Here is a 13,377-nt window from a genome sequence, read left to right on the forward strand (position 1 = left end):
GCCCTATATGACAGAGTCCACAGGTTAAACAAGACACTGTTCATCACCCAAAGCCAACCTGGACAGGCACACACATAAAAACTATAGAATTGATTTCCTTAGGAAGGGAGGAGGAAGGCAACTGTTTAGAATGAGTCTGATGCTTGCATACAATAACTAGAAAATTTTATAAGAATAGAAAATTATTTGGGGTGGTAATAACAGAGGTCAAGTTTATGGGTATCTGGATCTAGCTTCAGCAATCAGAGAGGTAAGAATTGGTTTTTTCTCAGATATAGTTTTCTACACATTTGTTATAGAGAAAGTGTTAGGTACAGGAAAATGTAAGGAAGGAAGTGAAAGTAGACCATTCCTATCACTAGAAATACCCACTCTTTTGTTTTGCATAATCTATCTCCTTTCTTCCCTCTCTCTTTTTCCCTTCCTCTCCTATGCTACAAATACATTGGTAATCCTGCATTTTTTATGTAATACCACATCATAAGGATTTTCCCCACCATTTAAAGAAAAAGACTTTGCTAATGTGGTGGGAGAAAAATAACTAGTTTTAATTTGCATGCCATTAATATTTTAGTTAGGATTAACATTCTTATGTTGACTGTCAATTTACACGTACCTACAGGGTGTTAGCTTTTCTATTCTTTATCTTACTGTAAAATTGGAAATGTTACTAAAGCAAGCCTCTGATTTCAGATGTCCTAAATGATGCTATATTTGATGAAGATCATGATGAGATGGTGATTGTGAAGGACATAGACATGTTTTCCATGTGTGAACATCATCTAGTTCCATTTGTTGGAAGGGTAAGTTTTTCTATGTTGTCTCCTAACAGTGTTTAAAAGCACAATGACAGTTTTAAAGTTAGGATAATTATATTTTAAATTGTCACCTGCTAATTCCTAATATCCCAGATATTTAGAATTACACATAAACAGTTACTCTTTATCAATCCTACTAATCTAATAGCTGGAAATTAACAAAATAAAAACAAAGTAGCAGAAGGCCCTCTGGGCAAGCATTTCACAGTAAATACCATGTTAATAGGTTAAAATAATGAGATTAAAGACCATCTTTTTTTTTTTAGGTAGCTGCTGCAGGCTCTGAAAACCTTTGCCCTTTATTTTGACTTGATCCAAGATATACTTTTGTATAATATGACATGAGCAGTAATGATTGCAGAATGTCTTGTGGCAGAGGTTATAGTATTAGTGGGTTTAATTTGTTTCCAACCCTTTCTATTTTAGGAAAAATGAATCTGTGAGCTAGATAATGTTATCTAGTTTGCTGTAGTTAAACATACTTTTGAGAACATGTGGGTTACCAAGAGTTGTCCTTTTCTCTTCCCTCCCCCCATATAATTTTATTTTATTTTGACTTTTTATTAATAATTTTCAAATGGAAGACTTATAGGAAATAGTGGTATGAATATCTAAACACCCATCACCTAAATTTAATGTGTTAACATTTGCTTCATATTTTTTTGTTAAAGTATTTTTTCATTTTTTATAGAAGTGAAACGTAGAAAAATGCACAAATCATTAGGGTACTTCCTACTACCTCACAGATCAAGAACTAGAACATTATCAGTGTCCTAGAAGCTCACCTTGTGCCCCTTGTTAATCCCTAACCCATCTTGTCCCCACAGGTAACTAGTATATGGATTTGTAACATTATAGATTGATTAGTTTTGCTGGTTTTTCAATTACTATATATAAATAGGTGGGGTCTACAGAATGTACTCTTTTGTGTTTAGCTTCTTTTGTTCCATATTGAAAGAGTCATTGATGTTATGTTATTGCCCGTCATTATATTTTCATTGCTATATATAATTCCATTGTACAAACATACCACAATTTATTCTGTTCTTGGAGGACATTTGTATTGTTTCCTCTCTCTCTCTCTGTTTGGGTTTTTTGGTTGTTGTTGTTGGTGGTTTTTTTGTTTTTGGCTATTGCAAACAGTACTGCTATCAGCATTCTTTTGGTGCACAGATGCATATATTTCTTTTTTAAATTTTTATTTATTTTTTAATTTTCTGAAAGAATTCATTTATTTATTATTTATTTATTTACCGAGCCACACAGCATGTGGGATCTCAGTTCCCTGACCAGGGATTGAACCTGGGCCACGGAAGTGAAAGCCCAGAATCCTAATCACTAGGCCACCAGGGAACTCACTAATTTATTTTTGAATTTTAGTTGATTTACAATATTGTATTAGCCTCAGGTGTACAGTAAAGTGATTCAGCTGTATGTGTGTGTGTGTATTTTTTTTCAGGTTATTTTCCATTCTAGATTATTATAAGATATAGAATATAGTTCCCTGTGCTATACATTAAATCCTATTACCTATGTATTTTATGTATAGTAGTTTGTATCCTAATTTATCCCTTTCCCCTTTGGTAACCATAAGTTTGTTTTCTATGTCTATTAGTCTGTTTCTGTTTTGTCTATACATTCATGTGTATTATTTTTAAGGTTCCACATATAAGTGATATCATATGATATTTGTCTCTCTCTGTCTGACTTAATTCACTTAGTATTGTATTCTCTAGGTCACCCCACGCTGCTACAAATGGCAATACTTTATTCTTTTTTATGGTTTAGTCGTAGTCCATTGTATACATACACCATATCTTCTTAAACCAATTGTCTGTTGATAGACACTTGGGTTGTTTCTGTGTCTTGGCTATTGTAAATAGTGCTGCTCTGAACATTGTGGTGCATGTATTTTTTTGAGTTAGAGTTTTAATCTTTTCTGGATATATGCCCAGGAGTGGGACTGCTGGATCATATGGTAACTCTAATTTTTGAAGGAACCTCCATAGTGGTTGCACCAATTTACATTCCCACCAACAATGTAAGAGGGTTCCCTTTTCCCCACACCCTCTCTAGCGTTTATTATTTGTAGACTTTTTGATGATGGTCATTCTGATCAATGTGAAGTGATACCTATTGTGGTTTTGATTTGCATTTCTCTAATAATTAATATGTTGAACATTGTTCATGTGCCCGTTAGCCATCTGTGTGTCTTCTTTGGAGAAACATCTGTTTAGACCTTCTGCCCATTTTTTGATTGGGTTTCTTTTTTCAGTATTGAGTTGTATGACTTGCTTGTATATTTTGGATATTAACCCCTTGTCGGTCACATCGTTTGCAAACATTTTCTCCCATTAGGTAGGTTGTCTTTTTGTTTTGTCGATGGTATTCTTTGCTGTGCAAAAGCTTGTAAGTTTGATTAGGTCCCATTTGTTTATTTTTGCTTTTATTTCTTTTGCATTGGGAGACTGATCTAAGAAAATATTGCTATGACTTATGTCAGGGAATGTTTTGCCTATGTTCTCTTCTAGGAGTTTTATGGTGTTGTGTCTTATATTTAGGTGTTTAAACTATTTTGAGTTTATTTTTGTGTACAGTGTGAGGGAGTGTTCTAATTTCATTGATATACATGTAGCTGTCCAGCTTTCCCAACACCACTTTTTGAAGAGATTGTCTTTTCTCCATTGTATATTCTTGCCTCCTTTGTCATAGATTAATTGACCATAAGTACATGGGTTTATTTCTGGGCTTTCTATCCTGTTGCATTGACCTTTGTGTCTGTTTTTGTGCCAATACTATGCTGTTTTGATTACTGTAGCTTTGTAGTATTGTCTGAAGTCTGGGAGAGTTATGCCTCCAGCTTTGCTCTTTTCCCTCAGGATTGCTTTGGCAATTCTAGGTCTTCTGTGGCTCCATATAAATTTTAGTATTACTTGTTCCAGTTCTGTGGAAAATGTCATGGGTGTTTTGATAGGGATTGCATTAAATCTGTAGATTGCTTGTGGAGTAGTATGGCCATTTTAACAATATAAATTCTTCTAATCCAAGAGGATGAGATATCTTTCCATTTCTTTGAATCATCTTCAATTTACTTAGTTTATTAATGTTTTATAGTTTTTAGCGTATAGGTCTTTCACCTCCTTGGTTAAATTTATTCCTAGGTTGTTTTTTTTTTAATTGGATGTGATTTTAAACAGAATTTTTAAACTTTCTCTTTCTGATATTTCATTGTTAGTGTAAATAAATGCAACAGATTTCTGTATATTAGTCTTGTATCCTGCTACCTTGCTGATTTCTTTTATTCTGATAGTTTTTGTGTGGAGTCATTAGGGTTCTATATATAGAGAACTGTGTCATCTGAAAATAGTGACAGTTTACCTCTTTACTTCCAATTTGGGTACCTTCTCTTTTTCTTATCTGATTGCTGTGGCTCGGACTTCCGATACTATGTTGAATAGGAGTGGTGAGAGTGGGCATCATTGTCTTGTTCCTGAATTTAATAGGAAGGCTTTAAGCTTTACACTATTGAGTATTATATTGGCTGTGGGTTTGTCGTAAATGGCTTTTATTATGTTGAGATATGTTCCCTCTATATCCACTTTGGTGAGAGTTTTTGTCATGAGTGGATGTTGAATTTTATCAAATAATTTTTGTGCATCTATTGAGATAATCATGTGGTTTTTGTCTTTCCTTTTCTTAACCTGGTGTATCACATTGATTTGTATGTTGAACCATCCTTGCAACTCTGGAATGAATCCAACTTGATCATGGTGTATGATCCTTTTTATGTATTATTGGATTCAGTTTGCCAACATTTTGTTGAGAATTTTTGCATCTATATTCATCAAAGATATTAGCCTGTAATTTTCTTTTATTTGTAGTGTCTTTGGTTTTGGTATTAGGGTGATGGTAGCTTCCTAGAATGAATTTGAGAGTGTTTCCTCCTCTTCAGTCTTTTGGAATAGTTTGGGAAGGATAGGTGTAAGTTCTTTGTATGTTTGGTAGAATTTCCCCAGTGAAGCCATCAAGTCCTGGACTTTTGTTTGCAGGGAGGTTTTGTTTTTGTCTTGTTTTGTTTTGGTTTTTTTTGCAGTATGCGGGCCTCTCACTGTTGAGATCTCTCCTGTTGCGGAGCACAGGCTCCAGACGTGCAGGCTCAGCGGCCATGGCTCACGGGCCCAGCTGCTCCCCGGCATGTGGGATCTTCCTGGACTGGGGCACGAACCCGCGTCCCCTGCATCGGCAGGCGGACTCGCAACCACTGCGCCACCAGGGAAGCCCAGGAGGTTTTGTTTTTAAATTTTTTTATTACAGATTCTGTTTCACTTCTAGTAATTGGTCTGTTCAAATTATCTTTCTTCTTGACTCAGTTTTGGCAGGCCATTGGTTTCTAGAAACTTGTTCTTTTCTTCCAGTTGTCCAATTTGTTGGTATACAACTGTTTATAGTATTGTCTTACGTTTTTTTTATTTTTTATTTTTGGTATTTCTGCAGTATTGGTTGTTATTTCTCCTCTTTCACTTCTTGTATATTTGGGTCCTATCTCTTTTCTTCTTGGTGAGCCTGGCTAGAAGTTTGTCTATTTTATCTTTTCAAAAAACCAGCTCTTGGTTTTATTGATCTTTTCTATTTTTTAAAAATCTCTATTTTATTTATTTTTTTCCTGATCTTTATGATTTCCTTCCTTCTGCTTACTTTGGGTTTTGTTTGTTCTTCTTTTTCTAATTCTTTAGGTGATAGGTTAGGTTGTTTGAGATTTTTCTTATTTGAGGAAATCCTGTATTGCTATGAACTTCTCTCTTAGAACTGCTTTTGCTGCATTCCATAGATTTTTGTAAGGTTGTGTTTTTATTGTTGTTTGTCACAAGGTATTTTCTGATTTCTTCTTTGATTTCATCATTGACCTATTGGGTTTTTAGTAGCATATTATTTAGTCTCCATGTGGTTTTTTTTGTTGTTGTTTTTTCCTGTTTTTCTTTGTGGTTGATTTCTCATGTCATATCATTGTGGTCAAAAAAGATGCTTGAAATAATTTCTGTCCTCTTAAATTTGTTGAGGTTTGTTTTATGACCTAGTATATGGTCTATTCTAGGGAATGTTCCATGTGTGCTTGAAAAGAATTTTTTTTCTAATAGATATCAGTTAAGGCCAACTGGTCTAGTGTCATTTTAGGACCTCTGTTGCCTTATTGATTTTCTGTCTGGAGGATCTATACATTGATGTCAGTGAGGTGTTAAAAGTCTCCTACTATTATTGTTTTCCTGTCACTTTCTCCCTTTGTTAGTATTTTTATATATTTAGGTATTCCAAAATGGGTGCATATATGTTAATGAGTATAATATCCTCCTCTTGTATTGATTCCTTTATTATATAATGTCCTTGTCTTTCTTTATGGACTCTGTTTTAAAGTCTATTTTGTCCAATATGAATATTGCTACCTCTGTTTTCTTGTCATTTCTATTTGGATGAAATATCTCTTTTCATCCCTTCACTTTCAATCTGTGTGTGTATCTTGCCCTGAAGTAAATCTCTTGTAGGCAGTGCATTTTAGTTTCTTTTTATTCAGTCTGCCACTCTATGTCTTTTGATGGGAGCATTTAGTCCATTGACATTTAAAGTAATTATTGATCGGTATGTACTTATTGCCATTTGAAACCTTGTTTTCCAGTTGATTTTGTAGTTCTTCTTTGTTCCTCTCTTTATGTTTTTCCTTTTGTGGTTTGATGGTTCTTTTTTATATTATGCTTGAGTTCCTTTCTTTTTGGTTGTTGTGAATCTGTCATGTGTTTTTGATTTGTGGTTATCCTGGTTTTCAAGTATGTTGACCCATAACTATATCTACTTGCTTTAAACTGATAGTCATATCATCTAAGTTTGAACATGTTCTAAAAGATCTACATTTTTATACTCTCCTTTCCCATATTTTATGGCTTTGATATCCCATTTTACATCTTAATGTTTATTCTTTTGCTGTTAATTGTAGTTATAATTGCATTTACAAATTGTTTTGATTTTTTTTTTTTTGCAGTGTAAATAGTGTAAACCTTATTTACAATGTCATCTTAGTTTCAGGTGTACACCACAGTGATTCAGCTATTGTTTTTTAATCTATGTACTGGCTTATTTAAGTGATCTGCAGTCCTTTTATATATTTGCTTTTCTTTTTTTTTTATATTTTATTTTTGGCTGCATCAGGTGTTAGTTGTAGCATGTGGGATCTTTCATTGCGGCATGCAGGCTCTTCATTGCGGCTCTTGGGCTTCTCTGTAGTTGTGGCACACAGTCTCCAGAGCGCATAGGCTCTGTAGCTACAGCACACAGGCTCATTAGTTGTGGAGCATGGGCTCAGTTGCCCTGTGGCATGTGGGATCTTAGTTCCCTGACCAGGGATCGAACCCACATCCCTTGCATTGGAAGGTGGATTCTTAACCACTGGACCACCAGGGAAGTTCCATATATTTGCTTTTCCTATTGTGATTTTTCCCTATCCTATAGATTCTTTTATTTTAAATTGAGAACATTTTTAAAAATTAATTTAATTTTGGCTGCATTGGGTCTTCATTGCTGCACACAGGCTTTCTCTAGTTGCGGAGAGCGGGGGCTACTCCTCGTTGCAGTGCGCAGGGTTCTCATTGCGGTGGCTTCTCTTTGTTGCAGAGCACGGGCTCTAGGCGCGCAGGCTTCAGTAGTTGTGGCTCATGGGCTCTAGAGCACAGACTCAGTAGTTGTGACGCACGGGCTTAGCTGCTCCACGGCATGTGGGATTTTCCCAGACTAGGGCTCGAATCCGTATCCCCTGCACTGGCAGGTGGATTCTTAACCACTGTGCCACCAGGGAAGTCCCCCTATAGATTCTTGCTTCTCTGCTATTTAGAGAAAACCTTTCAATATTTCTTTAAGGGTAGGTTTAGTATTGCTGAATTCTTTTAGTGTTTGCTTGTCCGAGAAATTCTTTATCTCTCCTATTCTAAATTATATTCTTGCTGGGTAGAGTTGCAGGGTTTTCCCTTTCAGGACCTTGAATAGATCACGCCACTCCCTTCTGGCGTGCAAAGTTTCTGCAGAGAAATCTGCTGCTAGCCTTATGGGGGTTCCCTTGTAACTGACTTTTTCTCTTGTTGCCTTTAGAATCCTTACATTAACTTTTGCCACTTTAATTATGATATATCTTGGTCTGGGTCTGTTTGTGTTCATCTTGTTTGGAACCCTCTATCCTTCCTGTACCTGAATGTATTTCATTCTTTAGGTATGGAAAGTTTTAAGCCATAATTTCTGATACATTTTTGATCTTCTCTCTTTTCTCCATCTGAAACCCGTTACGAGTTGGTTGGCACCCTTTATATTATCCCATAGTTCTCATATGGTGCTTTCTTTTTTGTTTGTTTGTTTGTCTTTCCATCTGCTGTTCTGATTGGATGAGTGCCATTATTCTATCTCTCAGATCACTTATTTGTTCTGTTTTATTGCTTCTAGATTGTTTTTTATCTTGGGAATTGAGTCACCTAATTTTGATTGGTTCCTCTCTAGTTTCTAGTTCCATTACAGTGATCTGCATTTCTATCTATAATCCTTTAGCATTTTTATTACCTATATTTTAAACTTGGGGTCTAGTTGGCTGGTAAAGCCTGTTTCATTATTAGTTCTTTCAGGGGATTTCTCTTGTCCTTTTAATTGGGAATAGTTCCTCTGCTTTTTCATTTTACTTAACTGTTTCTCCTAAATTCATAAAGTTAATCTGCTGTGGTCTTGAAGGGGTGTTTTAATGTGGGAGTGTCCCTGCGTAGACTGTGTGAGTCCAGTATTTTTGATGCAAGGGCTGTTTTTGGTATGCATGCCAACCGCGCCTTTCCTCAAAGTATACTGGCCATCATCCTCCTGATAGCGGATGTGATTGGTGGTGTGTCCAGAGCCTGAGCTGGATGTCGGGTGGGGCCTTGTCTTTGCTCCGTGGCTGTCACACACGGGGTGGGGTGTGCTCCCCAGTTGTTGGAGCAGAAGCCCAGAGGGTCAGGTTCAGTAAGGCTCCACGTTCCTTGAATGCATGCCCTGTCTCAAAGCATGTGGCTGCTTAAGCAGGTGAAGCCCACATGGTCACAGTGAACCCAGGCACCGCCCACACAGGTGTCCACACCTCTGCTCAGCAGCAGCCCAAGGCCAGACCCTTTCTCCGTTGTGTTCGTCCCAGGCCTATCTCTAGGCTGTGATGTGGAGTGGGCTGGTGCAGGGGGCCAGGGTGTGATGACCGCAGGAATCCAGGTGCCTGGGACCTGGGCTGCCTCTGTGGTGGACCTCTTCCAGGACCTAGCTGCCCCAGATCTGGCACCGAGCTGTATAGTGTGGGGGTGGGCGGACCTGGAGTGCTCCTGGCAGGTAGTGAGCCACTGTTTACTCCTCCCCAGAGGCTGTCCACCCAAGACGTTTCTGTGGTGCCACCCAGTGTGTGTGCTGACCAAGTCTGCCATGGCTGGACTGCCCCTACCATGTGAATGCTGACAGTGGACTTTGAGTTTTGGCCCAGACCACACCCCAGGCCCTCTGGACTATCTCTTTGCAGCTAGGCTGGGTCCTCTCTCAGGACTTGTCCATCTGGGATTCAGTGCCTAAGCCCTGTGTATACTAGCAGCACCCCTCCCAGCCCTGGCAAGCGTTTTGGACTGGAAGTGTGGCCAGGTGGAAGCCAGCAGTGCCCTCTCTCCTGATTGCTGGCCAGCCGGCTCGCTCACTCCTTACAAGCAGAATCCAGGCCCCTCTAGCCCTTCTGTCTATTCCAGCAAACCTCCCAGCAGGCAAGGGGGCCCCTCAGGGCTTGGGCCTGCCCCTGTGGACCTTCCCTCCTTCACAGATCCCTCCCAGGGGCACTGGTCCTGTGCTGATGCCTTTTTTTTTTTCTCATCCTACCTGGTTACACAGAGAACTTTCTTATATAACCAAAGTTATAAGAAATCTGCCAGTTTCCAGTTGGTTTTCTGCATGAATTGTTCCAGGTGTAGATGGATTTTTGATGTGCCTGTTGGGGGAGATGAGCTGTACGTCCTTCTGCTCCGCCACCTTGATCCTCCTCTTGCATGCATTTCCATTGGAATATACCTAGGAGTGGATGTACAGGGATACAGGGTATACCTGTGTTCAACTTATTAAATACAGACTTTTAGTTTTCCAAATTGGTTGTACCAGTTTACATTTCATATACTCTCATGAGACCTAGTCACTTCACATCCTCATCAACACTTGGCACTTTCAGTCTTTTTAAGTTTAGTATTCTGATGTGTATGTAGTGGTATCTCTTTTTAAAACCTTTTATTACAGAAAATTTCAAACATATCTAAGAATAGGTATATTAGTATATAACGTTCCATGTTCCCATCAACCAGTTTCAACAGTTATCAGTAAAGGACCAATCTTTTTCTATATACGTCCCCACTGGACTATTTTGAAGCAAATCCTAGATAACATTGTTTTTTTCTATAATTTCTTCCAGCATATTTCTCTAAAAGATAAGGATTTTTTTTAAGAAACATAACTGATTTGATTATCAACCTAAAAAGTTGGCAGTAAATCCTTCAATATATTGAAGTATGTTATAGACAACACGACTCTTCATTACTAATCATTAATACCTATCTCTAAAATATTACTTATCCTCAGTAGCACTGCCATAGACAAAAGTAACAGTAATTCCTAAATAGCATCTAATAACTGATATTTACATGTTTCCAGGTGTCTCAGCTGGCTTGTTGGTTTAAACCAGAATCCAAATAAGGGTTACACATTTGCACTCACATTGCATTTGGTTGTTATGCATCTTAAGTCTCTTAATCTACAATAGTCTCCTCTGCCAGCCCCACCTCCATCCCCACCCCAGTGACGTTCTTTACCTGAGAAACTAGGCCAGTTGCTCTGTAGCGTGTCTCCGTTTCTGGATTTGCTCCATTCAATCTCTGCATTTTTCTATAAACTGGATTAGATCTAAAACTTCCTAAGTTTAAGATTAAACATATTTGACAAGAGTAGTTCATCGGGGTGCTGAGGATTCTGTATTCCATCACATGAGGAGGCGTATATGGTCTGGTAGTCACACAACTAATGATGCTGGGCCGTGACAGCAGGGCTATGTATTTTCAGAAATGAGGGAACCTTTGAGCTCATGGCTACCTTTTATTTTAAGTGAGAATACCAGGCCCAGGAAGCTGTGAATTGTCCAAGAGGACATAGGGAGTTAGTGACTTGGCTGGGGTCAGACCCAGGAACTTGAGCCTGTACTCAGCCTCTCTCCACTATATCCTCCTACCTTCTGCTCTGATTACTTCTGTGTCTGTGTTCTTACTAACTCGGTTTTTAAACATACTGTTCAGTGATGATTGCCTAAAGTGGCCATTTACAGGAATTCCCTGGTGGTCCAGTGGTTAGGACTCCACGCTTTCACTGCAAAGGGCCCAGGTTCGATCCCTGGTCAAGGAGCAAAGATCACACAAGCCACACGGCGTGGCCAAAAAAAGTAAAAAGTGACCATTTAAATGACAGGATCTTTGGGAAGACTAAAAATATTATAAACAAATAAATTATAGCTCTGTATATAAGTGTATAAATGTCAAGTGGTACTTCTGTACCTTGGTTCTATGGGAAAGTTTCAACTCTAATTTTTCTTTGACATACCCAATGTTCAGATGCTATTTAACTTTCTCCTTCTGCTGAGCAGGAAGGCAATGAATTGGTATTCTCAGACTCCCAAAGCATAGTGCCTAATAGATGAAAAAAAACCACTAATTACTCCTGGATTATTCAAGTGTACAGTAAATATTAGGTGAACAAATGCAACAAATGCTGGCAAACCATGATGCAAATGAGTTGAAAATTTTATATTACTTAAATTGATTGCCTATAAGTGACCATTTATTAATCTTTTTGGAGAACTAATATTCTCTCATACTTAACACTTGGCTGAAAGACATGTAACTTTTTCATATTAGGTATTAATCAGTGCTTTTTAAGCCATAGAAATGGCTTTGCCTTATAATAGTAAGTCCTACAAGAACTTAGGCCTTAGGATCCAGATTTCTTCTGAGTCACAACTTGTAGCCGTGTCCTTTTCTTCCTGTCAGGAGGATGGTGTTCTCTAGCAGCTTAGAAATGGGGCTGCCCAGGATGACAAAGAGCACAGAGACCCTCTTTCTGTGCAACAGGGCAAGGTTTTTAAGGCCACCATGATGTGTAGAATGGCAATATTTATACTTACAGTTTCAGCCATTTAAAGGAGGTTTTCTTAGCTACATTTTAATGTTGCTGTGGGATAATTAGCATTTTCCTGAGAAAGTTTCCCCTCAACAGAGGAAAGATTTTAAGAATTGTATCAAGAGCTTAACTTCACCAGGAAATACCACACCTATACTTCAAATTTGTCATTTTATTAATAGTCATTCTTATTTTCCTTTTACTTAATTTATGTGATTTTTTAACTGCTTATGTAAGTGCTTCATTTTCTATGTCTTAAAGCTTCTAGATGTTTTAAAAATATGTTTTCATTGTGTTGAACCGCACTGTAAGTATACTGTATTATGTTTCCTTTCGTCACAAAGAAGTACTGTGTTTTCACTTAGCTCATGATTTCTGTCTCTTCTCTGAAGGTCCATATCGGTTATCTTCCTAACAAGCAAGTTCTTGGCCTCAGCAAACTTGCTAGGTAAGTATGACTGTGTAGTGAATAAGATGACAGGTTTATAGGACCTGCCCCTACATGATGAGAATCTTATCAGGCTTTGTCTCTTGATCAATGTGGATCTAACTTGGAAGGTACATTCCAACTTACTTTATAGTTGCAGAGACAATATATAGACACTAAGTATGGTCTAAGACAGACTAAGAGGACCTGAAAACACAAATGCCCTTTCCTTCTCGCTCCCCTATTGCCTGCCTGCCTTCTCCACCTCCCACCTGCACATCCTTGAAGCCTTACCTCACACTTCTCTCAGTAGAGCCTTCGCTGACTGGAGAGGACCTGAGGGTGCATTCAGTTCCGCCCCCATTCTTTAAGGGTGGTTTAGCTAACTGCGGGGGAGAGGAAACCGGCACAGAGGTCTAACTGCACTGCTCTTTGAAGTGGGGGCCTTAACCCTGCCTTCCACTTGGGTACCTCCACACATCTCTGCATCCTGTAGGGCCAGTTGGTTTACGTCTGGCTCCGTTGCTTCTACAGACCCAAGACCATGCCTTCCTTGGCTTTTTCAGATTCCCCCCCCCCCAGCTCTATTCTGAGACAATACTAACTCTCTATTTCTCTTTCTGCTACAGTCTTTTTTCATTCTTTATCCTGTGGGTTCTGGCCTTTGCTACCATTTTTTAGTTTTAGGAAAGAGTGGTGATATATACAAGCATGGTCTCCTGGGTTTAACTAGAAGTCAAATTGAGGGTCGGTGTTCATATATCTCTGATAGGGACAATAAAATATTGGGGAATAGACCTAAATACCCTTTTGTGTAGTTTCCTTGTATAGAGTTAGCGAGTTGTGGGTGATGGGGAAATATTGGGAGGTGTATGTGTTAAAGGAGAGTTAAAATGAAGGAGC

The 13,377-nt window shown here is 38.4% G+C and overlaps 1 protein-coding gene across 1 annotated transcript in view; it reads left to right on the forward strand.

Moving 5' to 3' along the window:
- GCH1 (GTP cyclohydrolase 1) overlaps positions 1–13,377 on the forward strand; it is a 53,098-nt gene that overhangs the window by 25,379 nt on the left and 14,342 nt on the right. The window contains exons 2-3 of the mRNA XM_082647076.1: positions 694–803; positions 12,440–12,495. Coding sequence (XP_082503202.1) covers positions 694–803; positions 12,440–12,495 — 166 coding nt within the window. The remainder of the gene's footprint in view (positions 1–693; positions 804–12,439; positions 12,496–13,377) is intronic.

The sequence above is a fragment of the Grampus griseus genome (genome assembly GCF_964374135.1).
Source record: "Grampus griseus genome assembly, chromosome: 2".
Taxonomy (NCBI): domain Eukaryota; kingdom Metazoa; phylum Chordata; class Mammalia; order Artiodactyla; family Delphinidae; genus Grampus; species Grampus griseus.